This window comes from Protopterus annectens, chromosome 6.part0 (genome assembly GCF_019279795.1).
Source record: "Protopterus annectens isolate FY-2018-M chromosome 6.part0, PAN1.0, whole genome shotgun sequence".
Taxonomy (NCBI): domain Eukaryota; kingdom Metazoa; phylum Chordata; order Ceratodontiformes; family Protopteridae; genus Protopterus; species Protopterus annectens.
The window spans coordinates 1,808,847,067-1,808,873,794 of NC_056737.1; the positions used below are offsets into that span (position 1 = coordinate 1,808,847,067).

Sequence of the window (26,728 nt, forward strand, 5' to 3'; positions counted from 1 at the left end):
CCCTTACCTGGACGACATGTTGATCCAGGCTGCCAGCCAAGAGACCCTGCAACTACACATCCACATTGTAGTGGCCCTTCTACAGTCTCTAGGATTTCTCCTAAACTTGTCAAAATCCCAGCTACAGCCAACCTAAGACATTGTCTTCCTCGGGTGCAGAATATGCTCAGACCTCATGGTAGCATACCTACTACCCCCAAAGTGAGCTCCTTGACAAAATATGTTCTTCTGGTCTCTCTGCACAGAGTTAACAGCAAGACAGTACCTCAGAATGTTGGGCTACATGGCAGCCATTATCCCCATGCTACCCCTAGCAAGACTGCAGATGAGAAAGTTACAGTTGTATCTTTGGTCAGTCTAGACCCAGCACTCCTACCCTCTGGAGCACAGGTTGCCTCTTCCCCCTTTCCTGAAGAAAGAGCTAGAGTGGAGGTAGGAACAGGTGACCACAGTCCAGGTCTTCCTGTCCAACCACCTCATCCCACACAGGTCATGCACCCAGATGCCTCAGACTTGGGTTGGGGAGCAACTCTGGGCAGTCAAAAGGTGTAGAGCCTGTGGCTAAAACCTCACAAACTAAAACACATCAACGTTTGAGAGATGAGGGCAATTCTTCTAGCCCTTCAGGCTTTACAACCTTTCCTCCAACAGGGGCCACTGAAGAGATACACAGACCACACCACTGTGCTGTGGTATCTCAACAAACAGAGAGGGACCAGATCTTACCTGATCTGCAGACTAGCCCTTCTGGTGTGGGAATTTGCCAACTCACAGGGAATCCACCCTACAGGCAGTTTACATTCCCCCTCTCCACAATTCCCCGGCAGATTACCTGAACAGAACCATCACAGACAACCACGAATGAATGCTTCACAGAGATGTCTTCTTGGATCTGGTCCACAGGTGGGGGTACACCTCAAATAGACCTGTTTGCCTCCTCCATCAGCAGGCAACTTCTGGATGTTCTTCGTGTTTCACTGTTGCTGTCATCACATCTGGGTTATCTGCTTGCAGTAGTCCTCAGTCGGCCTGATTATCAAAGTCGCTTGGGTCCTGCATCGGTTGCAGTCTCATCTTCCATGACGTCAGGTAATCAGGGGTATAAAACATGCAGCCGACGCCATTACATCAGTCTTTCTTGACGTGCGGTGCCTGAAGCAGAAGCAGTCCGAAAGTGCCGGTCAGCTGACTCCTGAAATTTTCATTTTCAAGTTTCAGAACAGAAGTCTTCAACTAAGCTAAATACCCCGTTGGGAAAGCTTTCTTGCTCTAAACCAATGTCCGTAAAAGTTAACAATTGTATTTCTTGTGGAAAGCAAATGCCTCATAAAGATTTTCATTCATACTGCATTCCTTGTTTAGGCCCTGACCAGGACGTACCTCACCATTGGTTTTGTGCCTTATTTAAACAACAAACTATTCGTCATTGGTTTATTTACTCTTCTAAATATTTTGGTACTCAGTTCAATTATCCAGGTATGGCTTTGGCAAGCCACCCGACTACCGAAATTCTGAAAAAACGCAAAGATAAACACAGAGACAGACCGCATAGGTCCAAAGCTGCTAACGACGCTTCTCCTAAGCTTAGTCGCCAGTTCGCTGGTACTCAGTGAGGTGCTTTCGCAGCCCCTGATACCCGCTACTTCAGATTCGCAGGCCTCTACTGAGACCCTTTCGGAGTCAGGTATGCCACGAGATACTTCAACTATGGAACTTGCAGATGTCTCTACCTTGGATAGGTCCGGAGCTGCTGTGCAGGCACCGGCTTCTGAGGGTGTATTCAGGCCTACTGACTTTCATATTAAACCAACGCCATCTACTTCAAGGACTAAAACTCGATCCATGCCTAGAAAACTGACGCCCAGACAGCATGGTCAGGCCTCTATGCCTAAAAAACAAATAAGAATGGCTGAATACCTTATTACTCTAATCAGGGGAAGCCTCCCTTCCCCCTTTAAGAGACCTAGGACCGAGTTTCCTTATGATTCTTCTGATCAGGATTCTGAAATTTCTGTTTCTTCTGATGACCAGGATTTATCCATATCTACCTATGAGGATTTTGATGCAGGGGACTCTATTCCCTCTGCCTCCCCTCCAGAGGATTTTTCTTTTGGTGAAACCTTGCATACTCTTAGGGAGCATTTTCACTGGGAAAGTCAGGACTACTCTGACTCTAAAGAGGCGTAGGGATTTCTTACTCCTGCCCCAACACAGGCCTTTAGCTATCCCCCCTGTACTGGACATTGTTGATGATGCCTTCTCGGAATCTAGCTTGGCTCCTGACTCTCTACCCCCTGCTCCCAGAAAACTGGATAGATATTGCAGTGTTCCTGACTCACAAGTTCCTCTTTAAAAATCCTACTGCGGATCCTGAGACCATTTCACAGGGACCAAAGGGCATTAAGGCTACTACTGCCAAAAATCCTACCCCATCTGATAGATATTCCAGGATGCTGGATAGATGGGGTAAGAAGGTATACACTTCTGCAACCTTGGCCATTAGGGCCTTAAATTGCCAGTTTCATATGTTAAAAGTATCAGCAGCATATTATTGGATTGCTTAAACAGAAAACTATGTTGATTCCTGATTGTGCTGAAAATAAAGATTTATGGGATTTATTGCAGTCTGCTGAACAAGTTGGGAAACTTACTTTGCAATGTGGTTTTGATTCACTAGAGGCATCTTGCAGGGCTGCTGTCACTGGGTCTGTACTTAGAAGGCATGCTTGGCTTAAGGAGCAATCTTTACCAGATCAAGTTAAAGCTAAATTGCTGGATGCTCCCTTAAACCAAGACCGCATGTTTGGCAATAAAGCAGAAGTAGTACTTAAAAAGATGGAGGAAAAAGCTAAATCTATGCAAACTGTTAAAGATTTCCTGCAAGTACAGCCTCCCAGATTTAGTAGGCTTTGGCCCTCTAAAAATTGGTCCTTCGTGCCTCTTCCAGGCCTTCTCAGTCCAAACCCAGAACCAGCAGAACACCCAGGTTTCAATCACAAGGTACCCACAGGACTAAGCAGTGGAGGGCTCCCACTTCCATAGCAGGGAGTGGTAAGACTCCCCCCTATGGTAAACTGTCTCAGTGACTTAACTTTACATGTTCTAAGCCCTGCACAACTGACTGTTCCTTTAAGGGGAAAGATTGCCCTGCTGGCAAAAAATTGGGAACTCATTACCCAAGACAAATGAGTTTTAACTGTAGTTACCCAAGGATGCAGATTCCACTTCCACTCCTTACCAACCCAAACGGTTGGCCAGATCTACCCCCAAATCAGTGGGCAGAGGCTCAAAAATTCTCTCTCGTAAGCATCAGGGCTATTCAACCTGTTTCAGAAGAGGAAAGTGGACAAGGTTTCTACTAAAGACTTTTCCTGGTGCCCAGAAAGGACAACTCCTGGTGTCCTATCCTGGACCTCTCTATCCAAAACACATTTTTGGTGATCCTAAAAGTCAAGATGCTAACTCCTCACCAGCTGCTTCCTATGCTAGGCAAGAATGCCTGGTTGGCAACACTGGATTTAAAGGAAGCCTACCTGCACATCCCAATAAGGGAATCTTGCAGAAGATACCTACGCTTCAAAGCAGGCTACATGCGCTATCAGCTCTCTGCACTGCCCTTTGGCTTATCTACTGCACCCAGGGTATTCACCAAGTACCTAGCTCCAGTCATTGCATTTTGCAGGTAAAGAAATATCCAAATATATCCATGCCTGGACGATTGTCTAATTCAGGCAGAAAGCCAGGACGTACTATTGAATCATCTGGCATTTGTACAGAAATTGCTAACTTCTCTGGGGTACACTATAAATGAAAAGAAATCTCGTACCCTGCCAACAAATTGTATTCCTGGGAGCAAGCTTGAATACAGCTTCCCAGATGGCCTACCTCACGCCAGAGAAACAAGTTCATTTGACAGCCTACTTCAAACTACTGGCCACAAAGACCCAGCTATCTGCAAGGAAAATACTGCAAGCCCTGGGGTTCATGGCCTCCTGCATTCTACTAATTCCATATGCAAGACTGCATATGAGGAAACTACAATGGTATCTAAAAAGCCTATGGTGCCAAACATTCTCAGGATCTAAAGTCAATGATTCGTATCGTACCTTGTCTACAGATAACAGTTCCTTTGGTGGGCAGAGGCCTGCCACCAAAACAAGGGACTGCCATTCATTCTACCCCCTACCGCCCAATCCCTAACAGACACATCAGACTATGCATGGGGGGGCTCACTTGACAGGGAAGTGCATTCAGGGCAAATGGAACCCAAGTCAAATGCACCTGCATATCAATCAAAAAGAAATGTTAGCTGTACAGAATGCTCTGACAGCCTTCAAGGACCACATTATTCCAGGACAATTATTGGTAAAGACGGACAACACCACTATTATGTGGTACATAAACAAGCAGGGGGGAACCCTCTCTGCAGACTAGCCATGGCTCTGTGGAACACAGCCTTGAGCTACCAAGTGCACCTACAGGCTCAACTCCTGCCAGGAAAGCTAAATACACTGGCAGACGACCTAAGCAGAAATCTCATGGACTCGCACGAGTGGAAACTGGAACCAAAGATATTCAACATGTTGAGAAACAAATGGGGGAGCCCAGAGATAGACCTGTTTGCCTCCCCCCAGAACTACCAATTGGACAAATTTTGCACAAGGACTCCCCACAAACAAGCTTGGAAAGTGGATGCCCTGTCCTTCACCTGGAAAAACCTATCAGTTTATGCCTTTCCCCCCTCTGCCTCTCCTCTCCAAGGTACTACTAAAGATCAAACAGGACAAACCAAGGACAATACTGATTGCACCAGACTGGCCACACCAACACTGGTACCATCTCTTGGGCACTGTCACTGCTGGCAACGTGACACCTGCCTCACACCCCTGCCGTCCCAGCAGGAGGGCCAGATTCTTTACCCACAGCTTCAAACCCTGAACCTGGCAGCCTGGCTAATTACCTGATCTCTCCGTTATCATCCCTCATTAAGCAAGTGATGGATGTCATTCTGGAGGCAAGGAGGCCTAGTATTAGAACATCCTATGCTGAAAAATGGAAAAGATTCTATTCCTGGAGCCAAACTCTGGATGGGCACAACAGCGCCCAATTTACCTCTGATTCTTCAAAACTTAACTGAGATTCTTCACAAGGGCCTTTCCTTTTCCTCCATCAAAATTCATGCCTCTGCCATTTCAGCTAATTACAATACAGATCGGTGCTGCGGTAGCATTGTCGCCTCACAGACGTTGCCCGTTCGATTCTCAGAGCGTCTTCTATGTGGCGATATGCGTGAATGGGCGTTCCTTCGTTGAAGGTTGTGCGTTAGACCCGGCAAGCCAGCACGTAAAACTCTACAGCCGATCATTAGCGGACCGGAGTTCCGCTGTGGCAACCCCTAACTGGGAAAAGCCAAAAGACACAAACAAAAACAATACAGATCCACCCCTCTTCTCTCATCCACTGCCGAAGCAATTCCTCGGGCCAAATACTTAAGGCCACCCAGGAGAGCCCCTACTCCAGCCTGGGACCTTAACTTTGTTTTGAAAAGCTCGCACTACCTCTCTTTGAGATAGCTGTAAATGCATAGTTTATAGGTTCATACTAGGCTATCTGCCCAAGGGCATTTATAAGCCTAGCCCAGAGTTTTGTGGCTTTCGCCACCCCTTTAGTTTGAAGGATACTATGCCCATTATTTTGCTGTGCCTCTGTCAAGCAGTGACACTGAGGTGCGATCTCCCATCCATTGGTCAAGATTTCTCTTGAACAGAGCCAGCGAGGTGCTCTGCCTCATGTACCGGGATTTTGTTCCACAGCATAGGGAGTCTCTGGGTGATGAATCTGTCCCTCCAGCACGTCCTATTAATAACCGTGTCAAGGTTTAAGTCTCCCGCCCTTGTAGTTCTGAGGGATCTAGATTTTTTGAGGTGAAGCATATTCATCAATTCCGGGTTGGACATGGCCTTGTATGTCAGGCACAGGTCACCTCTGAGCAGACGGTAAGCGACTGAATAGAGCTGGAGTTCCTTCAGTCGGGCAGCATAAGACATATTTTTGAGACCCTTTATCGTTTTGGTGAGGAACTTTTGGGGCCTTTCCAGTTGCTGCAGGTGTCGGGTCAGATACATTCCGAATGGGGCTTTGTACTCGATCATTGGTCTTATGAGTGATGAGTACAGGGGGACGATGACCTCCCTTGATCTAGATGTGAATCCCTTCATGATCAGGTGGGCAATGTAGGAGGTCTTCCTAACTACTTTGGCAACGTGAGTGTCAAACGAAAGGTTACTGTCAACCTGGGTCCCCAGATCCCTGATAACCTCTTCTGTGCTTAGTGGATTGCTACCTATACGGTAGCTAGGGGTAACCTTGTTTTTCCCGAAGGGTATGACTATGCATTTTTTGGCGTTTAACTTTAGGCCATGGCTCTGGCACCAGTTATCCGTTTCTATAAGACCCTTCTGAAGGATATCTGTGTCAGATGTGTCCTCAACTATGGCGCCAAGTTTGCAGTCATCTGCAAACTTTGTCAGCCATAACCCTCCTGTGTTTGCTTGTACTTCTGAAAAGTAGATGCCGAACAAGAGTGGGCCCAGGACTGAGCCCTGTGGGACACCACTTGTGACAGGCATTGAGTCTGACATGGCGCCAGCAACTCTGACCCTGTGGGTTCTGTCACTTAGCCAGTTTGCAACCCATCTTGTGACGTATGGGTTTACATTTAAGCTGATGAGTTTTTCAATGATACCTGAGTGGGGTATTGTGTCGAAAGCCTTTGCCAGGTCGAGGTAGGCTGTGTGGACTGCCTTTCCCTCATCAATGGCCTTGGTGACTGTTTCGAAAGTCAACCAAGTTTAAAAGGCATGATCTGCCTTTGACAAAGCCAAACTGGGTTGGATCAAAGTCTGCAAGTCCTCTATGTCTTTATTTATGAGTTCCATTATGATCCTCTCCATAGCTTTGCAGATCAGGCTTGTCAAGCTGATGGGACGGTAATTTCCAGGGTCGGTGGAGGCACCACCTTTGTGAAGTGGGACCACAGTTGCCGTACGCCACTCCTTGGGCACGTATCCTGAGGTGAGGCTAAGATTAAACAGCTGCCCTAACTGCGGGTTTAATTCCTCATTGAGTTCGTGGAGCACACAACCGGGGACACCATCTGGTCCCATGGATGCTGTGTTTTTTGCCTTGGAGAGAGCAGTTCTCACCTGAGCGTTAGAGATGTTTGGGGGGCTACAATCCTCTGGTATAGATATCTCTCCTTTTGGGGGGGAGGGAGGGGAGTTTGCACTGAACCTGTCAGCCAGTATGTTGGCAATGTCTGTAGGTTCAGTAATTTTTACATCATTTTGAACTAATTCTGAGCATATCTGGGAGTTTCCTCCCAAGTTTCTAACATAGCTAAAGAAGGCCTTATGATTGTCTTTTGAGTCCTTAGCGACTTTTCTCTCAAAATTTGCCTTGGATGATTTTATGAGCGCTCTTAGTTTTTTACTTATAATGATCAAAGGTGTCTTCCCTTTTAAGGATTTTGCTCTATCTTGTAGTAGCTTCCTCCTTTTGTTGTAGAGCTTGTTTATGGCTGGGGTCCACCAGACTGGACGCTTGCCTTTGGTACACAGACTCTTTGTTTTGTTTGGGATTGCCTGATCCATGCAGTCCTGTAGGTGCTGGTAGAAGGCATTTGTAAGTGATTCAGCGGCTTGAGTAGTGGTTTCCGCAGGCTCAGGGGCCTTAAAAGAGACCACACTAGTCTTTAGAAGTGTGAAGTCGGCTTTTGAGAAGTTCTTCACTGTGGTCTTTTTTATCTCAGGTGGGGGCGGGATGTGGACTTCCAGTGAGATTAGTTTATGATCTGATCTCACCAGTGAGGGGTATACTTCCGGTGTTGAACATTGTGACCCCATGTTTGTGATGATGAGATCTAGTATGTTTTCTCCTCTTGTGGGGATGGTGACTAGTTGTTCCATGGCATTTGAGTTTATGAACACTAGGAACCTTTGGGCTAGAGTGTTGGGGCTTGAGTAGTGATCCCAGTCTATATTCGGGTAGTTGAAGTCACCTAGTATGATGGTGTTTGGAGATGCATTTATCCCCTCCACTGTTTTCAGGAAAGCTATGTGAGGTTCCTGAGTTTGAGAGGGGTGGCCTGTAACATGCTACAAATTGCAGAGCAGTCTTGCCTATGGTTAATTGCACCTGGATGGTCTCTGATGCATCGTGCGTTGCCACCAACCTTGAGGTGTGGGTGTCCTTGATGAATATGGACACCCCCCCCCCCCTCCTTTCTTGGTGTTGTCCGGATTTTGGGGCCGGAACGCATGATATGAGGTAAAACCTGATAGTGCCGGGGTGCTCTCAGGAGCCTTGAACCAGGTTTCAGTCACAGCACAGACATCGATGTTCTCCATACTGAGAAGGGCCTCGAATGCGTGCATCTTGAGGTTGAGACTTCTGGCATTGAGCAGCATTACTCTTAGTTTTTTTCCTTTTTTGTGTTCTAGGGTGGTAGGTTTAGAATTTGAGCCTTGCCTAAAAAAGGCACTATGGGGGTGGCAAGAGCCTTTGCCAATATCTGGAAGCCCAGGGGTGACAGGTGCAAGCCGTCCCTTGCGAAGCAGCGTGGCTTGTCCAGCATGTCATCCCAGGCAGACAGACATTGGATCCCCTTTGAATGACACCAGAGTTTAAGCCAATTATTAAAGCTGATCATCTTGTCTCTGTATTGTGGCATCATTCTTGGTGAAGGTAGGTTACCGCTCAAGGTCAGGGTCATACCTGCCTGGGCTATATAATCAGAGAGCTCCTCTGTCTCTTTTCATGTAGTCCAAGGAGGTATGTCTCAGGTCGTTCACACCAGCGTGGACAATGACTGAGTCGTACTTGTACCTGCTGTTGAGAGACCTGAGTGCTTGCGTTATGTGGTGGATTCTAGCGCCCGACAGGCAGCTTACTGTGACCTTCTCCTTACTCAATCTGGTGAGCGGGACGTCAGTGTGTCTGACTATGGAGTCACCAATGACGAGTGTATCTGGCATTGTGTTTGGCCTTAAGGGCTGTGACTGTTTGGCACACTGACTATGTGTTGCATGTGTTGTGTCCTGAGGTGGCATTTGTTTGGGTGTCTGCTTTGGTGGCCTCTGCTGTTTTAGTAGATATTTGATCAGAGCCTCCGAATATGTCTTTGTGTGTTTATGTGTATGATTTGAAGTTGTGATAGTACTATGTGAGACTGGGTTTGTGGTGTGTGTGGTTACCTTCTCCTCCTGTCTGGTCTTGCCAGTCCTATGTTGAGAGAGCTCAGCCTCCAGTTTGGCTATATAGTTGCATCTCTCGCATGTATTTGTGTTTTGTGGGAGAAGGAGAGGGTTGTCTGTGTACATGAGGCAATTGTAACATTGCCTCAATATTCCCAGATTCACCAGCTGAGCAGGAGAGGACACTAGCAAGTGATCCCTCGACATGCTAGAAGGAATAGACAAGAACTTTAAAAAGACTCCGGGGATGTGGGTGATCGAAAAAGGGGTTTTAGGCTGGTTGGGGTACTATGTATAATAAAGTGCTATATCAAAGTAAAAAAATACTTTAGGAGCAAGTGCTAGGCTTTACAGATAGAGAATAGTCTACTTAAGAAACAAGTAGAGCTGAACTTTTTAGATATAGAATACGCTGGTTTGATCAGCAGTACAGTTCAAGGAAGGCTGTTTTAAGGGAAAATTTGAAGAGTGGACTTTAGGTAGCCCGAATAGTTTGACCTTGATTAACCGCCGCTGCTCCTGTGGCAACTCAGCGCTAAAGCGCGCTTTATAGCAGGGGGCTGGAAAAGACAGGAAATGACCCAAAATGGCCAATAAACTACAAGTTACTGCCTTAAACCACTCCTCTGAGGACAAACAGGCAGCTCAGTACTCCCCACTCTCACTGGTGAGTAAAGAAACTTCCCCCTGACCAAACAAGGAAAATGGAGAAACACAGGAAGCAAGACAAAGCCCAGGGATCAGCAAAATCTGATCACTGGAACAAACTATTAGGAAAGTATGGAAAACAAGAGTATTTTTTTTGTTTTTTACAAGTTTTTATTCAGATAGACAGAAAATACAATAAATGCTGTGTTTTTCGATTAATTGCTATCAAAAGCTAGTACACTTGAGTGTATTAGCCTATTGTTTAACTTTTGAAATTCCTTTCTTAGAAAACAGCCTTCCTTCTAGCCATCACTTGAGCAAGAAAGGTGTCTGAATTACAGGCCCTCATGGCAGTGAAGCCTTTCATCATCTTTCATGTGGACAGGGTGTCCCTCAGGACCAGTCCCTCCTTCATGCCCAAGGTGGTATCCAGTGTGGCCCTTAATCAGTCCATTCATTTGCCAACCTTTTCTAATCCACAGAACAAAGGTGAACGGTTACTGCACTCCTTGGACATGCACAGACAATCTGGATTTTACTTGGACAGAGCTAAACCTCTCAGGAAATCTGAACAGCTGCTGGTTGCATTTGCTGCAGGGACAGAGGAGAAGGCCATTTCAAAGCAAACCATTTCTAAGTGGATAGGCCATTGCATTCATTTCTGCTATAAGCACCATGGAAAACCTACCCCACAGGGGATAAGACCCCATTCAACCAGGGCTGCATCTACCTCTACAGCCTTTCTCAGAGGTGTACCTACCAGGGACATCCTAGAAGCTGCTACCTGGAGTCCTGTACATACCTTCACCAAACATTACCACTTTCCAATTTTTCCTAAATCCAGAGCTGGCTTTGCCACTGCAGTCTTGCAGGGCCTTATAGCTGGTCCTAATGCTAATTACCTCCTCCCATCCTTAGCATTGGGAATCTACCCAAATGTGATGACTCCAACAGTGAAACACAAAGAACATAGTACAGTTGTGTACACTTACCATAAATGTCGATGTTTGAGTGTATTCACTGTTGCAGTCCTGATTACCCTCCCTCTAGCCCCCTGACTTCTATTGTCTATACCTATATTCTTGTTTACTATGCTTAAAGCTTTTTGGTGTATTTGCTTTTTTGTTGGAGGTGTAACCTTGTATATAATTGCTTCCTGTTGTGTTGGCACCTGACATCTGGGGCAAGAAAAACTGATGTAATGGCGTTGGCTGCATGCTTTATACCCCCTGGAAGATGAGACAGCAACCGACGCAGGACCCAAGACTTTGATAATCAGGCCGACTGAGGGCTACTGCAAGCAGATAACTCAAATGTGATGACTGCAATAGTGAATGCACTCGAACATCTACATTTATGGTAAGTGTACACAACCATACTTTTCTGTACCAGGACACCAAAACCCCAGGCACTGGCAAAAGATGCCTTTTCAATCACTTGGAAGGGGAAGCATCTATACTGCCTTTCCCCCCCTTCCCACTCATTCAGAAAGTCCTACTAAAATTACAGCAGGACACTCCTAAAATCTTGTTGGTGACTCCCTACTGGCCCAGACAGCACTGGGTTCCCTTTACTTCTGCAATTGTCCAAGGGCAATCATCACAAGTTACCCCCCCCCCCCCCCCCCCCGATTGGACCTTCTCATACAACACAAGGGATCACTTATTCACCCACAGTGGCAACTTGTAAACCCAGCCTGTGGATTCTGATCCCTTTCCAATGAGGACGTGCTCAATGTCCTGCAGGAGGCCAGGAATCCAAATACAAAAAAATCCTACCTTTCCAAGTGGAAAAGATTCACTTCATGTCGCAAAAGACAACTGGACCCACTTTCTAGTGAACCACCTTTAGTTCTGCCTTACCTTTGTGAGTTAATGCAGGCTAACTTGGCTTACGCTTCCATCAAACCTCATCTATGTGCAGATGTTCATAGTGTTACCCTGCTGCAGTCATCACACTTGGGTTATCCTGTCGTCAGGCGGTCCCGCAGTCGGCCGGAATTCCAAAGTCTTGGTCCGGCGTCGGTTGCTGTAGCTTCTTCCCTGACGCCAGTGCGCCAGGGGTGTTTATAATGCATCCAACGCCATCTTCTTCAGTCTTTCTTGCCACGCGGTGCCCGAAGCAGAAGCAGTTCGCAAGTGCCGGTCAGCCGACTGCTGAGATTTTCGAACTCGAATTTCAGACCGAAGTCTTCAATAAAGCAAAGTACCCCGTTGGGGAAACTTTTCTTGCCTCAGACCGATGTCAGAAAAAGTTAACAATTGTATTTCTTGTGGGAAGCAAATACCTCATAAGGATTTTCATTCTTACTGCATACCTTGCCTAGGCCCAGACCACGACGTCACTAGTCGTTTTTTTGCTAGGTTTAATAAGCGTACTATAAAAAGACGCTTTGATTTCGCACGACACTACTTCTGTAGAAAATTTAACTACACTATGCCGTCGGAGCAACCGACTACCGGCGTGCACAAAAAACGCAAGGATAAGGACAGGCAGCCTAGACCCAAGCTAGACACCGAGGCCTCGGCTGGTCCGGTCTCCGGTTCACTGGTCTTCAGTGAGGCTCGACGCAGCCCCTGACTACCGCAGATCTGGAACCTGAGACCGCTTCGGAACTTTTGGCGGAAAGTACCAGGCCAACGCAGCCATTTTGTTCAGCCCCTACCGACAACACTGCTGGAAACAGATGTCGGTGCTGCAGAAACACCTTCGGTTTCTGAAGGCGTCTTCAGAACGACGCTCACCATTAAAACGTATCCTAGGGCGAAGACTCCTATTAAACCTAAAAAGACTGCACTTCAGTCCCCTGTTCAAGGCCCCATGCCTAAGGAACAGATGCTCAAAATGGCTGAAGATTTGATCTCTTTAATCAGGGGTTCCCAACCCCCTCCTGACAAAAGGCCCTAGACAAGAGGAAGATTATGCATTCTCTGAACAAGTGTCCATTTCCTCAGGCTCCTCAGAGGACCAAGATTACTCCTTCTCCCCTTATGAAGATTCCGATGCTGAGGATTCCATTCCCTCGGCTTCTCCCCCTGAAGACTACTCCTTTGAGGAAACTTTACACACTATGAGGGAACATTTTCACTGGGAAGGTCAGGACTACTCTGACTCAAAGAAAAGGCTCAGAGAGTTTATTTTACTCCCCCAGCACAGACAACTTGCCATCCCCCCAGTTTTAGACATTGTGGATGATGTTTACTTTGAATCCAGTTTGAACCCAGCCTCTCTGCCTCCTGCTCTGGCCAAACCTGACAGATACTATAGAGTGCCTGATTCCCACAAATTTCTTTACAAATGTCCTGTTGCTGATCCAGAGACACTCTCCCAGGGTCCCAAAGGGGCTAAGGCTTCTATGGCTAAAAATCCTGTACCCTCTGAAAGGTACTCCAGGGCACTAGACAGGTGGGGGAAAAAGGTTTACACCTCAGCCACTCTAGCTATGAGGGCACTAAATTGCCAGTTTCACATGCTAAAATATCAACAATTTCTAATGTCTCAGTTAAAACAAAAAATGAACACACTCCCTCAACAGTCTGAATTGAAAGAAATGCAGGATCTGTTGCATGCAACTGAACAGGTGGGCAAACATACTTTACAATGTGGGTTTGATTCTTTGGAGGCTTCCTGCAGAGTAGCTGTCACTGGGTCTGTTATACGCAGGCATGCTTGGTTAAAGGAACAAACTCTGCCTGATCATGCAAAGCTTCTAGATGCTCCCTTACAGCAGGATGTTCTTTTTGAAGTTAAAGCAGAAGTAGTCTTAAAGAAAATGGAGGATAAGGCAAAATCTATGCAGACAGTCAAAGATTGCCTACAGGTACAGCCCCCTCGCTTCAGCAGAAATTGGCCAACAAAAAATTGGTCCTTTCCAGCTACTGACAGGCCACAGAGGGGTAAATACAGACGTCCAAGAGGCAGAGGACAACCACAAGCCCAGTACAAACCTCGACAATGGGGCACTGCAGCACAGAAGGGAGGAGAAGACAGGTCAAACTACCAGAAGGCAAACTCAATGACTTGCAACTCATCTGGCCAAGCAACACACTCTTGGCAGCCCCCTTGGGAGGAAAACTCGCACTTTTTTCAGACAACTGGCACATTGTCACAAAGGACAAATGGGTCCTAGACATAATTTCACGAGGATACAGATTCCATTTTCACACCTTGCCAATGAAAAGAGAAATGCCAAACTTGCCACAAAATCAATGGGCAGAGGCACAAAGACAAATTACAGCTCTCATGGACATGAGAGCCATTCAACTGGTACCTACCGGAGAGCAAGGCCAAGGATTTTACTCAAGACTCTTTCTAGTTCCCAGAAAGGACAATGCCTGGAGACCAATTCTGGACCTTTCAATTCTAAACACTTTCTTACAAGTACCCAAATTCAAGATGCTCACACTACAGCAGCTTCTTCCCATGTTGGGCAAGAAAGCATGGCTAGTAACATTGGACCTCAAGGAGGCATTACCTGCATGTCCCTATCGGACAAAGTTACAGAAGATACTTCTGTTTCATTGCAGGTTCAACCCATTACCAATTCTCTACACTGCTCTTTGACTTATCTACTGCGCCCAGGGTCTTCACAAAATGCCTGGCACCAGTAATTGCATACTGCAGACAAAGAGGAATTCAAATATACCCATACCTGGACGACTGCCTCATCCAGGCAGAAAGCAAGGACATCCTCTTACAACATCTTGCTTTTGTAAAACAACGTCTAAGTTGCCTGGGGTACACAGTAAATGAAAAGAAATCAAAACTAGTACCCTCACAAAATGACATTCCTGGGTGCCAGCTTGAATACAACGGCCCAGAAGGCTTATCTGATGCCAGACAAACAACAACTGACACAATATTTCAAAACAATGGCAACGAAGACCCAACTACCTGCAAGAAAAATTCTGCAGACCTTGGGCTTCATGGCATCTTGCATACTACTAATACCATTTGGAAAGTTGCATATGAGGAAATTACAGTGGTACCTAAAAAGCGTATGGTCTCAACACAGCCACAGCTTGGACACAATGATATCTCTCATTCCTTGCCTACAACAGGAGTTTCTATGGTGGTCACTGGCATGTCACCTCAACAAGGGTCAGCCTTTCACCTTGCCCCCAGCCAGGCAAACTATGACAACAGATGCATCGGACTACGCCTGGGGGGCACACATGGCAGGACAGTGCGTTCAAGGCATATGGTCTGCAGATCAAATGAATCTGCACATCAGTCAAAAAGAGATGCTAGCTGTACAGAATGCTCTGACAGCCTTCAAGAATCTATTACATCCAGGACAACTTACAATAAGGACGGACAGCACCACAGTAATGTGGTACATAAACAAGGGGGTACACACTCCTACCCTCTATGCAGGCAAGCAATGACCTTGTGGAACACAGCTCTGGCTTACCAAGTTCACTTACAAGCTCAGTTCCTGCCAGGACAAAAGAACACATTGGCAGACAACCTCAGCAGAAACATCATGGATCCCCACGAGTGGAAACTGGATCCACAAGTATTTGCAATGATAACTCAAAAATGGGGCCTTCCAGACATAGACCTGTTTGCCAGTCCTCAAAACTTATCAACTAACAAAATTTTGTACAAGGACACTTCACCATCAAGCTTGGAAAGTGGACACACTCTTTCAGCTGGAAAAACCTGACAGTGTATGCCTTCCCTCCATTGCCTCTCCTCACAAATGTGCTTCTGAAAGTCAGAAAGGAGAGACCACGACTGATACTCATAGCCCCAGACTGGCCACGCCAGCACTGGTACTCATTATTGAGGAATATGGCCCAGGGCCCACGTCGGATTTTACCACAAACTGCCCATTTGCTCACACAGCAAAACAATCAGATTCTTCACAGCCAGTTAAAAACCTTAAATCTGGCTGCATGGAAAATCACCTAAACATCCACCCAGCTACTCTTTCCCAAGCAGTTATGGATGTTATTCTGGAAGCTAGGCGGCCCAGGACCAGGAAGGCCTATGCGGACAAATGGAAAAGGTTTTGTGCGTGGAACCAAACTAAAGGCCAAAACACACTTCAGCCTCACCTGCCTCAGATTCTACAGTATTTAACTGAGATGTTGCACAAAGGACTTTTTTTCCTCCATTAAAATCCATGCAGCAGCTATTTCAGCCCACTACAACACAGAACCACCCTTATTTTCGCATCCAGTTCTAAGGCAGTTCCTCAGAGGAGCACAAAACATTAGGCCCCCCCAGGAGAGCACCTACACCAACATGGGACCTCAATTTTGTTCTGGAAAAACTTACGCTACCTCCCTTTGAACCAGCTTTCTCTGCAGATCTACAGTTCTTATCATGGAAGACTGCCCTGCTGCTAGCAATAACTTCAGCTAGAAGAGTCTCAGAGCTGCAGGCATTAATGGCAGTTTAACCTTTCCTCATTTTCCATCAAGACAGAGTTTCTCTACGTACTAATCCTTCCTTCATGCCTAAGGTGGTTTCCAGTGTGTCTTTAAATCAAACCATTCACTTACCCACCTTCTTCCCAAACCCACAGAACAAAGGAGAAAGACTCCTGCATTCCTTGGACATTCACAGGCAACTTCGCTACTACTTGGATAAAACTAAGGCTTTCAGAAAATCTGACCAGCTCTTTGTATCCTATGCTACAGCTTCACAAGGGAAGGCTATATCAAAGCAAACCATTTCCAAATGGATAGGACATTGCATTCGTTTTTGCTATACCCATCATGGAAAACCAGTTCCTGCTACCATTAGGTACTCTACCAGGGCAACAGCTACATCTACAGCCTTCCTCAGGGGGGTACCAACCAAGGAGATTTTGGAAGCTGCAACTTTGAGTTCAGTATACACTTTTACCAAACACTATCACTTGCCACTTTACTCTAAGACTAGGGCTGGCTTCGCCACTGCAGTTCTGCAGGGCCTTCTAGCCTCCTCTAACCCTCTATAACTCCTCCAACCATCCATAGCTTTGGGATTCTACCCAAGTGTGATGACTGCAGCAGAGTAACACGATGAACATAGTACAGTTTTGTACCTACCATAAATGTAGATGTTCGAGTGTACACCCTGCTGCAGTCCAGGTTACCGTCCCTCCATCCCCTCTGATCTAGCTGGCTAAATCTATACAATACCTTCCTGATGTATTTGCTTGTAGCTGGAGGGATTTTGTGTTTTGTGCAAAAAAAAAAAAAAAAAATTATTTATTTAGTGCTAATTACTGACCACCTTTTTGGGGGCACCTGACATCTGGGGCAAGAAAAACTGAAGAAGATGGCGTCGGATGCATTATATATATCCCTGGCGCACTGACTTCAGGGAAGAAGCGACAGCAACCGACGCCGGACCAAGACTTTGGAATTCCGGCAGACTGCGGGACCGCCTGACGACAGGATAACCCAGGTGTGATGACTGCAGCAGGGTGTACACTTGAACATCTACATTTATGGTAGGTACAAAATTGTACTTTTCAGCATGCCTTCCTATGGACCCCCCTTTAGCTTCTAGGCTCCCTTCTAAACTTTTCCTTAGGGGGGTTCTCCACCTAAGACCACCCAGGAAACCATGCCCTTCTCCTTGGGATCTTAACAATGTGCTTGAAAAGCTTACGCTCCCTTCTTTAGAGCCAGCAGACAAAGCCTCATTAAAACATTGCACATGGAAAACTGTACTGCTAGTTGCCCTGATCTCAGCTAGAAGAGTATCAGAACTACAAGCCCTTATGGCTATTCCCCCCCTTCCTACTTTTTCATGGGGATAGGATTACCCTTAGAACTCTAACCCATCCTTCACCCAAGGTGATGAATGACCTGTCACTTAACCAGGCCATACACTTACCTGTTTTTTCCCCAACCCTCAGGGGGACAGTGAGAAGGGTACTGCACTTCTTGATGTGCATAGACAGATCAGGTTTTACTTGCATAAAACAAAGACCATCAGACAGACATAACTCTTTGCATCTTCCACCCTAGAGCACTGGGGAAGGCCGTGTCCAAGCAGACCATATCTACTTGGATCTCCAAGGCCATCACCTTCTGTTACCAATTCCATAGGAAATCCCTGCAAGGGACAGTTAAAGCAGGGTTTGCCAGGGCCATCCTTCACGGATTCCTGGAATCTGCCTCTAGACCTCCACCCTAATCATAGTGAGCATTGACACTCACCCTTATGCAGAATACTGTAACATGAGAATAGAGGAACATAGAAAAGTTGTTTAAATTCTTACCATAACCGTAGATTTCCTTCTCTTCCATGTTGCAGTATTCCTTCCCCACTCACCTTCCCCTCCTGTTAGGCTACCTTTACCTATCTGAGTGGCACTGAACTGGCATTGACCTTATTAGGATGGGCTCCGACTGGGGCTTTCAGTTCTGAGGACTGGTGCATGCCTTCGTCACTTTTATGGCCCACGTTCTCTCGGCCGCATCACACAACAGTAACCCCATATGCAGAATACTGCAACATGGAAGAGGACATCTATGGTTTTAGTAACATGTTACACAATTTTTTTTTTCTTTCCACCTTCCCCTGTTATTAAGCTTAGTCCTGCTGGATCTTAGAATTTGAGAGGGGGAGAAACCTGCTTCTACAAGTACTGTTGCTTGTCTTTACATAAACAAACCTTCATCCTTTGTAGTTAAGGGTGAGTTACCAAAGATGGGACTTCTGGAACCTGAAGGCTGATGTTCGTCATGTTTCATTGTTGCAGTCATTACATTTGGGTATATCTGCAATGGTTTAGTGGTAAATCACTTTGTCTATGGAGTGCAGGGTCCTGGGTTCGAGCCTTGGAGAGGCAGTTTATTTTACGCTGAAGATCTAATAACTCTAATCAGGGGTAGCCAACCCCCCCCGCCCCCTTCTAAGAGGCCTAGGACTGAAGTGGATTATGAATCTTCTGACCAGGATTCTGTTTTTTCTGATCCTTCTGATGATGTTCATCGTGCATACAGCTGCAGTAATCACAGATGGGTTTTCTGCCGTCAGGCGGTCCCTCGGTCGGCCGAATTCCAAAGTCTTGGTCCGGCGTCGCTTTCTCTTCTGACGTCAGTGAGGCCAGAGTATATAAGACACAGCCGACGCCATGTTCTTCGGTCTTTTTTGCCGTGCGGTGCCCGAAGCAGAAGCAGTTCGCAAGTGCCGGTCGGCCAGCTCCTGAATTACGAAAATTTTGGAAACCAAAGTCTTCATTAAAGCTAAGTATCCCGTTGGGGAAACTTTTCTTGCCTCAGACCGATGTCAGAAAAAGTTAATAATTGTATTTCTTGTGGGAAGCAAATACCGCATAAGGATTTCCATTCCCTCTGCATACCTTGTTTAGGCCCAGACCACGACGTCTCGGGCTGTCGCTTTTGCGCTACCTTCAATAAACGCACTATTAAGCGTCGGGCGGAGTTCGCCCAACACTATTTTGGTAAAGCTTTTGATTATAAAATGTCGTCGGACACTCCGACTACCGTTTTGTCCAAAAAACGCAAGGAAAAGGACCGACACGCGAGGCCCGCGGTCCCCGCAGACATCACGCCAAAACAGGCTACACGTGGTCCGGTTCTCAGCGAGACGCCTTTGTAGTCCCCGACTACCGACGACACTCCTTTGGCGGTGTCCTCTGTACCCGAGACCGCTGGGACCTCGGCCCTTTCCCAGACTACAACCACCGAAGCCTTTGCTAATGTTGAGCCTACTAATATGGACAGGTCCACCTCCACCCATGGTGTCTTTAGACCCTCATCTTCTTTTTCTATTAAGGCCTTTACTAAATCCAAAGCAGCCAGGCACCCCAAGAGGCCTGTTGCACAGGGCCATCTCCAGGTCCCATGCCTAAAAAATAGATGCTTAAAATGGCTGAGGATTTAATTACTCTTATCAGAGGTTCTCAACCCCCTCCAGACAAGAGACCCAGAGTGGAGGAAGATTCTCCCTCTTCTGATCAGGGATCCATTTTATCAGAACATTCTGATGCAGAGGAACACTCTTAACTCCCCTTTTGAGGATTCGGATGCAGAACAGTTCATCCCTTCTGTATCTCCTCCTGAGGATTTTTCCTTTGGGGAAACCTTGCACACCTTGAGGGAACACTTCCATTGGGAAGGCCAAGACTTTTCAGATTCTAAGAAAAGGCTTAGGGAATTTCTTTTGTTACCTCAACACAGACCTCTGGCGATACCCCCTGTGTTGGACATACTTGATGATGATTATTCGGAGGCTTGCCTTAACCCGGATTCTCTGCCTCCTGCACCAGTCAAGCCTGATAGGTATTAGAGTACCCAACTCTCACCAATTCCTCTTCAAAAGCCATAATGCTGACCCTGAAACCATTTCACAAGGCCCCAAGGGATTGAAGGCCTCCACTGCCAAGAATCCACTTCCTGCAGAAAGGGAGTCAAGATCTTTAGAAAGGTGGGGTAAAAAGGTATATACCTCGGCCACCCTAACCATGAGGGCCTTAAATTGTCAGTTTCATATGCTTAAATATCAACAGTTCCTGTTATCACAATTAAGGAATAAAATGTCTCAACCTGAACAACCAGATTTAAAGGAGTTACAGGATATGATGCATAGTGCAGAGCAAGTGGGTAAACACACTTTACAATGTGGTTATGATGCCCTAGAGGCTTCAAGTAGAGGCTGCTACAGGATCAGTCATTCGCAGACATGCCTGGCTTAGAGAACAAAACTTGCCTGATCATGTCAAAGCTAAACTTCTAGATGCTCCTTTACAAAAGGATGTGCTGTTTGGTACTAATGCTGAGGAGATACTACGGAAAATGGAAGAAAAAGCCAAATCTATGCAAACTGTCAAAGCCTTTTACAGGTCCAACCACCACGTTTTAGCAGAAATTGGCCTTCAAAAACTGGTCCTTTCCAGCCACTGACAAGCCCCAAAGAGGTACATACAGACGCACAAGGGGCAGAGGGCAATCACAAGGATCATATAGAGGACGACAATGGCAAACTCCAGCACCAAGAGGTGGCGAGGACAGTGCACAACAATACAGGAAGCAAACCCAATGACTCCCTCATTTCCATGCCAAGCACGTCTCAGCTGGCAGCACCTTTGGGAGGAAAGCTAGCATTATTTGCAGCCAATTGGCATATTGTCACAACAGACAAATGGATCCTGGACATTATAAACAGAGGCTACAAATTTAATTTTCACACTCTTCCAAAAATGAGAGGCATGCCAAACCTGCCACAGAATCAAAGGGCAGAGGCACAACTACAAATTTCAAAGGTCATAAGCATGAGAGCTATTCAAGAGGTACCTACTCACGAACAATGGGTCTCCAATCGGTTCCCTTCCTTGGTACCAGGAATAGTCATGAGTAAAAACCTTGACCTTGTTCGTGACCCAGATGGGCCTATCTTACGCCAGAAAAACAGGGGCAACTATCTCATTACTTCAAAATACTAGCAAAAAGTACCAGGCTTACTGCAAGGAAAATCCTGCAGGCTCTGGGATTCATGGCATCTTGCATTCTTTTAATCCCATGTGCAAAGCTGCATATGAGGAAACTTCAATGGTACCTAAAAAACCTATGGTCTCAACACAGTCACAGTTTGGAAACAATAATACCAATAATCCCATGTTTGCAAAAGGAATTTCTATGGTGGGCCCAAGCATGTCAAGCAAACACAGGCCTCCCATTCTGCAAGCCTCAAGCAAAGCAAGTTATCACAACAGACGCCTCAGATTACGCCTGGGGGGCGCACATGACGGACAGGTGCATCCAGGGCAAATGGTCCCAAAAAGAAAAGCACCTTCACATCAATCAAAAAGAAATGCTAGCATTAATAAATGCAATTACAGCTTTCAAGGACTTCCTGCATCCAGGGCAATTACTGATAAGAACAGACAACACCACAGTAATGTGGTACATAAACAAGGAGGAACACATTCATACCCCTTGTGCAGACTAGCCATGACTCTTTGGAACTTGGCTCTGGAATGGCAAATCGAACTTCAAGCCCAGTACCTGCCAGGATTGGAAAACGCGCTGGCAGACAAATTAAGCAGAAATATGACAGATCCACACGAATGGAAGTTACATCCTCAGGTGTTTACAGAAATAACCCAAGTGTGGGGGAGGCCAGACATAGATCTTTTTGCCTCCCACAGGAATCAAAAATTGGAAACGTTTTGTTCGAGGACCTTTCACCCAAAGGCCTGGAGAGTGGACGCCCTTTCATTCAGTTGGACAGCATGGACAGTTTACGCATTCCCACCTCTGCCTCTTCTGCCCAAGGTACTTTTGAAAGCAAGAGCAGACAGACCGAAGATGATACTGATTGCTCCAGATTGGCCACGACAACACTGGTACCCACTGCTGAGGAGCCTAACACATACTCCTCCCTGGTTCCTGCCTCTAATGCCTCTTCTGCTGACTCAGCACAGCTACAAAACTCTCCACAGTCAGCTGAAAACACTCAATCTCGCTGCATGGAAAATTCCTTAACACCACAACAGACCCTACTCTCCAAGGAGGTGCAGGATGTCATTTTGGAGGCCAGAAGGCCATCTACTAGAAAAGCTTATTCCGCAAAATGGAAGCGGTTTCATTCTTGGAATGAGAAAAAAGGCCAAGACCCTAGAAAACTGAACTTCCCTCCGGTATTACAGTATCTAGCTGAGCTGCTGAACAGTGGACTTTCATTTTCTTCCATAAAAATCCATGCCTCAGCCATTTCTGCAGAGTACAACATGGATCCTACTTTATTTTCTCACCCACTCCTCAGTTCCTCAGAGGGGCTAAGAATATTAGACCACCAAGAAAACAACCAATACCAGCCTGGGATCTTAATTACATACTAGAAAAATTAACATTGCCTCCTTTTTAACCAGCTGCCTCAACAGATTTGCAATATTTGTCCTGGAAAACTGCCTTCCTTCTGGCTATATCACTTCAGCTCGTAGAGTTTCGGAACTACAGGCCCTCATGGCAGTGCAGCCCTTTCTCATTTTCCATCAGGACAGGGTTTCCCTTCGTACCAACCCATTATTTATGCCTAAAGTGGTATCCAGGGTAGCTTTAAATCAAGCCATACACCTTCCTACCTTTTATCCCAATCCTCAAAACAAAGGGGAAAGGCTGCTACATTCTTTAGACATCCATAGGCAGCTACGTTACTACTTGGACAGAACAAAGTCCTTCAGGAAATCAGAACAACTCTTTGTGTCCTATGCTGTAGGGGCTCAAGGGAAGCCAGTTTCCAAGCAGACTATTTCAAAGTGGATAGGCCACTGCATACGGTTTTGTTATTCCTATCATGGGAAATCTGTTTTTACAGGTATCAGATCACACTCCACCAGGGCCACAGCTACCTCTTTAATTTATGTATTGCCTTCCTTCTGGAGGCACCTGACATCTGGGGCAAGAAAGACTGAAGAACATGGCGTCGGCTGTGTCTTGTATACTCTGGCCTCACTGACGTCAGAAGAGAAAGCGACGACAACTGACGCCAGACCAGGATTTTTAAAAAGGAACTTGTGGGACTCTGGGACCCTGTAGTATCTGTCAAGTTTTCTGGGAGCAGGAGGCAAGGAATCAGGGGCCAAACTAGATTCCGAAAAAGCATCATCAACAATGTCTATTACAGGAGGAATAGCTAAAGGCTTGTACTGAGGTAGGAGAAGGAAATCCCTAAGCCTCTTTTTAGAATCAGAGAAATCCTGGCTTTCCCATTGGAAATGCTCCCTTAGAGTATGTAAGGTTTCCCCAAAAGAAAAATCCTCAGGAGGGGAAGCAGAGGGAAATGGAGTCTTCTGCATCAGAATCTTAATCAGTAGATAAGGGCAAATCCAGATCATCAGAAGAATCAGAAGATTCATAATCAGCTTCAGTCGTAGGCCTCTTGGGGGGGGGGGGGGTTGGCTTCCCCTGATTAGAGTTATTAGATCTAAAGCCTAAAATAAACTGCCTCTCCAAGGCTCGAACCTAGGATCCTGCACTCCATACACAGTGATTTACCACTAAACCATGGCAGATATACCCAAATGTAATGACTGCAACAGTGAATACACTTGTACATCTACATTTATGGTAAGTGTACACAACTGTACTTTGTCTACAAGGCAAAGCTTTTGTCATCGTCAGAAAACAGAAGATGGCATTGGTCAGCTGCCTTTTTTTCCAGGATTTGTCAGTCCTTATTGTTGATGAAGAGTCCATCTGCACCTAGACATCTACAAAGTAGTTTAAATTGGGTTGGCCATATATCAGTCTGCTTGCAGCTAAAACCTAGATGTCAGGATTTGTATTGAACTAGTAATTCTTGTACATTGTGTTATGGTGATTTTCTCACACATAGCTGTACATTTGAGTTCTACTTCCATGCATATTGTGGTGGTGCAGGAATTGTTTTAATTGACATAAAACTTGCTTTAAGGTAAATGTAGCCTTGTAAATGATTCTTTTTTTTCTGTAGGCGAGCGTCTGTTCCCACTTATCCAGCAAATGCATCCAACTCTGGCTGGAAAAATTACTGGAATGCTTCTTGAGATTGATAACTCTGAACTGCTTCATATGTTGGAATCTCCAGAGTCTCTACGCTCCAAGGTATTATGTCATGTTTTGCAGAACATCTCTTCTCTGTGTATGTTATTGCAGAGCTACTCACTGTCTTTCATCTTTAGGCCAGCAGAGCAAGCACTGATCTAAGGGATACTTTTGTGCTTCTTTCCTTAGGTTGATGAAGCTGTAGCTGTATTGCAGGCTCACCAAGCAAAGGAAGCTGCACAGAAGGCTGTCAGTAATCCTGCAGTTGTTACAGGTGTTTAATTTGTGAGTATCTTTTTGTGCTGTCATTTGTTATACTGGATTCAGCATGATAGTTAAAACCCATCTGGAGTAGATAGTTTTGCCAGCTGTGAGAGAAACACTCAAGTTGAGTTCCTGGGTTCATACTAGATGGTTGTTTGCAAAGATCATAAGTGCTTAGTTACTGCAGTTTGCTTACTACCCCTGTCTGTAGGGGACTTCCCGTACTAAATTTATAGTTACTTAACCACACTTCTAATAAGGTTTAGAGAGCAAGTCATTGATTTTAGTGCAAGTTTATTCCGTCGCTACCATATCCTTGTGTAGCGATGTTGCTCCAGCAGGTATTTTTATAGTGTAGGTTTCAATCCCTAGTGTATGTTGTGGTATTTGCATTTAATGGACATTTAGAAGGTCAAGCAGTTTAGGGTTATTTGCCACCTTTGCTCGTACCTAAAGTTTTTTGGCGAGGCAGCATTGTGTTTTTTCCTAATTGAATAATGCACATGGATAAATGCCAAAGAAAAAAAAGATTATATTTGATTTTCAGCTTCCTATAAAGATAGAATGGAGAGGGAACAAAGATACTAATTAAAACAGAAGTATTTTCTAACACAGTTGATATGTGGTGATCAAGGAGTTTGTAGTCTGCAGACATGCCCAAGTCTTTAATCATATTGTTTTGAGGTTGGCACACTTGCGTAGTAGTGTTTCTTGCAGTAACTTTAGTCTATGGTTGTGACATGAATTTGTATGGGTTAGGCCATCTTGGAGAATGTGTGTTAGCTGGAGTTGGCACTGAATTTGCTGTTGTCATTCCCTTTGTCAGGGACCATTGTCATCAGCCCTGATATCGGCAGAATATAAGCCAAAGAGGAACTGTCCCAGAACTGGTCCTTGGTGAACACCACTGCTGACAAGTGTTGGCTCTATCTGTAAACAGCTTAGCTATCCAACAAATTACCTAGGAATTAATTTATAGTTGGGTCAAGTTAGTCAGTGATTTCAGAAAGTAGTCTGGTGTCATTTGCCAACTCCAGGTAGGTTGTGTGCAGCTTTGTCTAGTGCTTCAGGTGACTATTTCCAAGAACTCTGACAAGTTAAGTAGGCAGATTCTGCTTTTCTTAAAACCATGATCTGATGTCTTTCATTCCTCTTCACAAATGGGTTACGGGTCTGTCCTTAAATTCAACTTGGCCATGTTTCTTCAGACTAGGATCCAAACTACCCGCAGTGCCCTGCACTCTTAACCAGCCTCCTCAGATGTTTGCCGCCAGAGAAATCGGACATGGTCGCCTGAGCCTCGAGCATTTTCAGTAGTTTACTGGATGTGTTTTTTTTTTCTTTTTCTTTGTTTTACATTCCTCTCCTATCGTTTTTACAGTGTGTGTGGCGATGTCCTTCATGGATGCATCTGCAGTCATAACAACTGGGTTGTCCTGTCGTCAGGCAGCCCTTCAGTCGGCCGGATTCCAAAGTCCGGGTCCGGCTTCGGCTGATGTCGCACTTCACCCGACGTCATCTCTGTTGGTCTTCGGGTATAAAGGCATCAGCCGACGCCATTTTCCTCTGTCTTTCTTGCCGCGTGGCGCCCGAAGCAGAAGCTGTTCGCAAGTGCCGGTCGGTCGGATCCAGAGATTACTTCTACCGAATACTACTTCGAAGACTTCTAAAGCTAAGTACCCCGTTGGGGACTCTTTCTTGCCTCAGCCGATGTCAGAAAAAGTTAATAATTGTTTAACCTGTGGGAAACAAATACCTCATAAGGATTTCCACTCTTACTGTCTGCCTTGTTTAGGCCCAGCCCACGCCGTAGCAGCCTGTTCGGCCTGTGCTTCTTTCAACCGACGAACGCTTAGGCATCGGTCGGAGTTTGCTGAACAGTTTTTCGGTTCTGATTTTGCGTATATTATGCCGTCGGATCCTCCGACTACCCAAACTGCTAAAAAACGCAAAGATAAAGACCGACACTCGCGGTCCGCGGTTACGGCCGAAACCGAGAAAACTGATCAAAATACAGCAGAATCTATCACTACCACTGAGGCCCCTGCTACTTCTCTTGAATCG

At 45.8% G+C, this 26,728-nt stretch overlaps 1 protein-coding gene across 1 annotated transcript in view; it reads left to right on the forward strand.

Moving 5' to 3' along the window:
- Positions 1–26,728, forward strand: part of PABPC1 (poly(A) binding protein cytoplasmic 1) — a 1,472,855-nt gene that overhangs the window by 1,352,045 nt on the left and 94,082 nt on the right. The window contains exons 13-14 of the mRNA XM_044075161.1: positions 24,330–24,460; positions 24,590–24,685. Of these exons, the coding sequence (XP_043931096.1) occupies positions 24,330–24,460; positions 24,590–24,682 (224 nt within the window). The 3' untranslated portion in view covers positions 24,683–24,685. The remainder of the gene's footprint in view (positions 1–24,329; positions 24,461–24,589; positions 24,686–26,728) is intronic.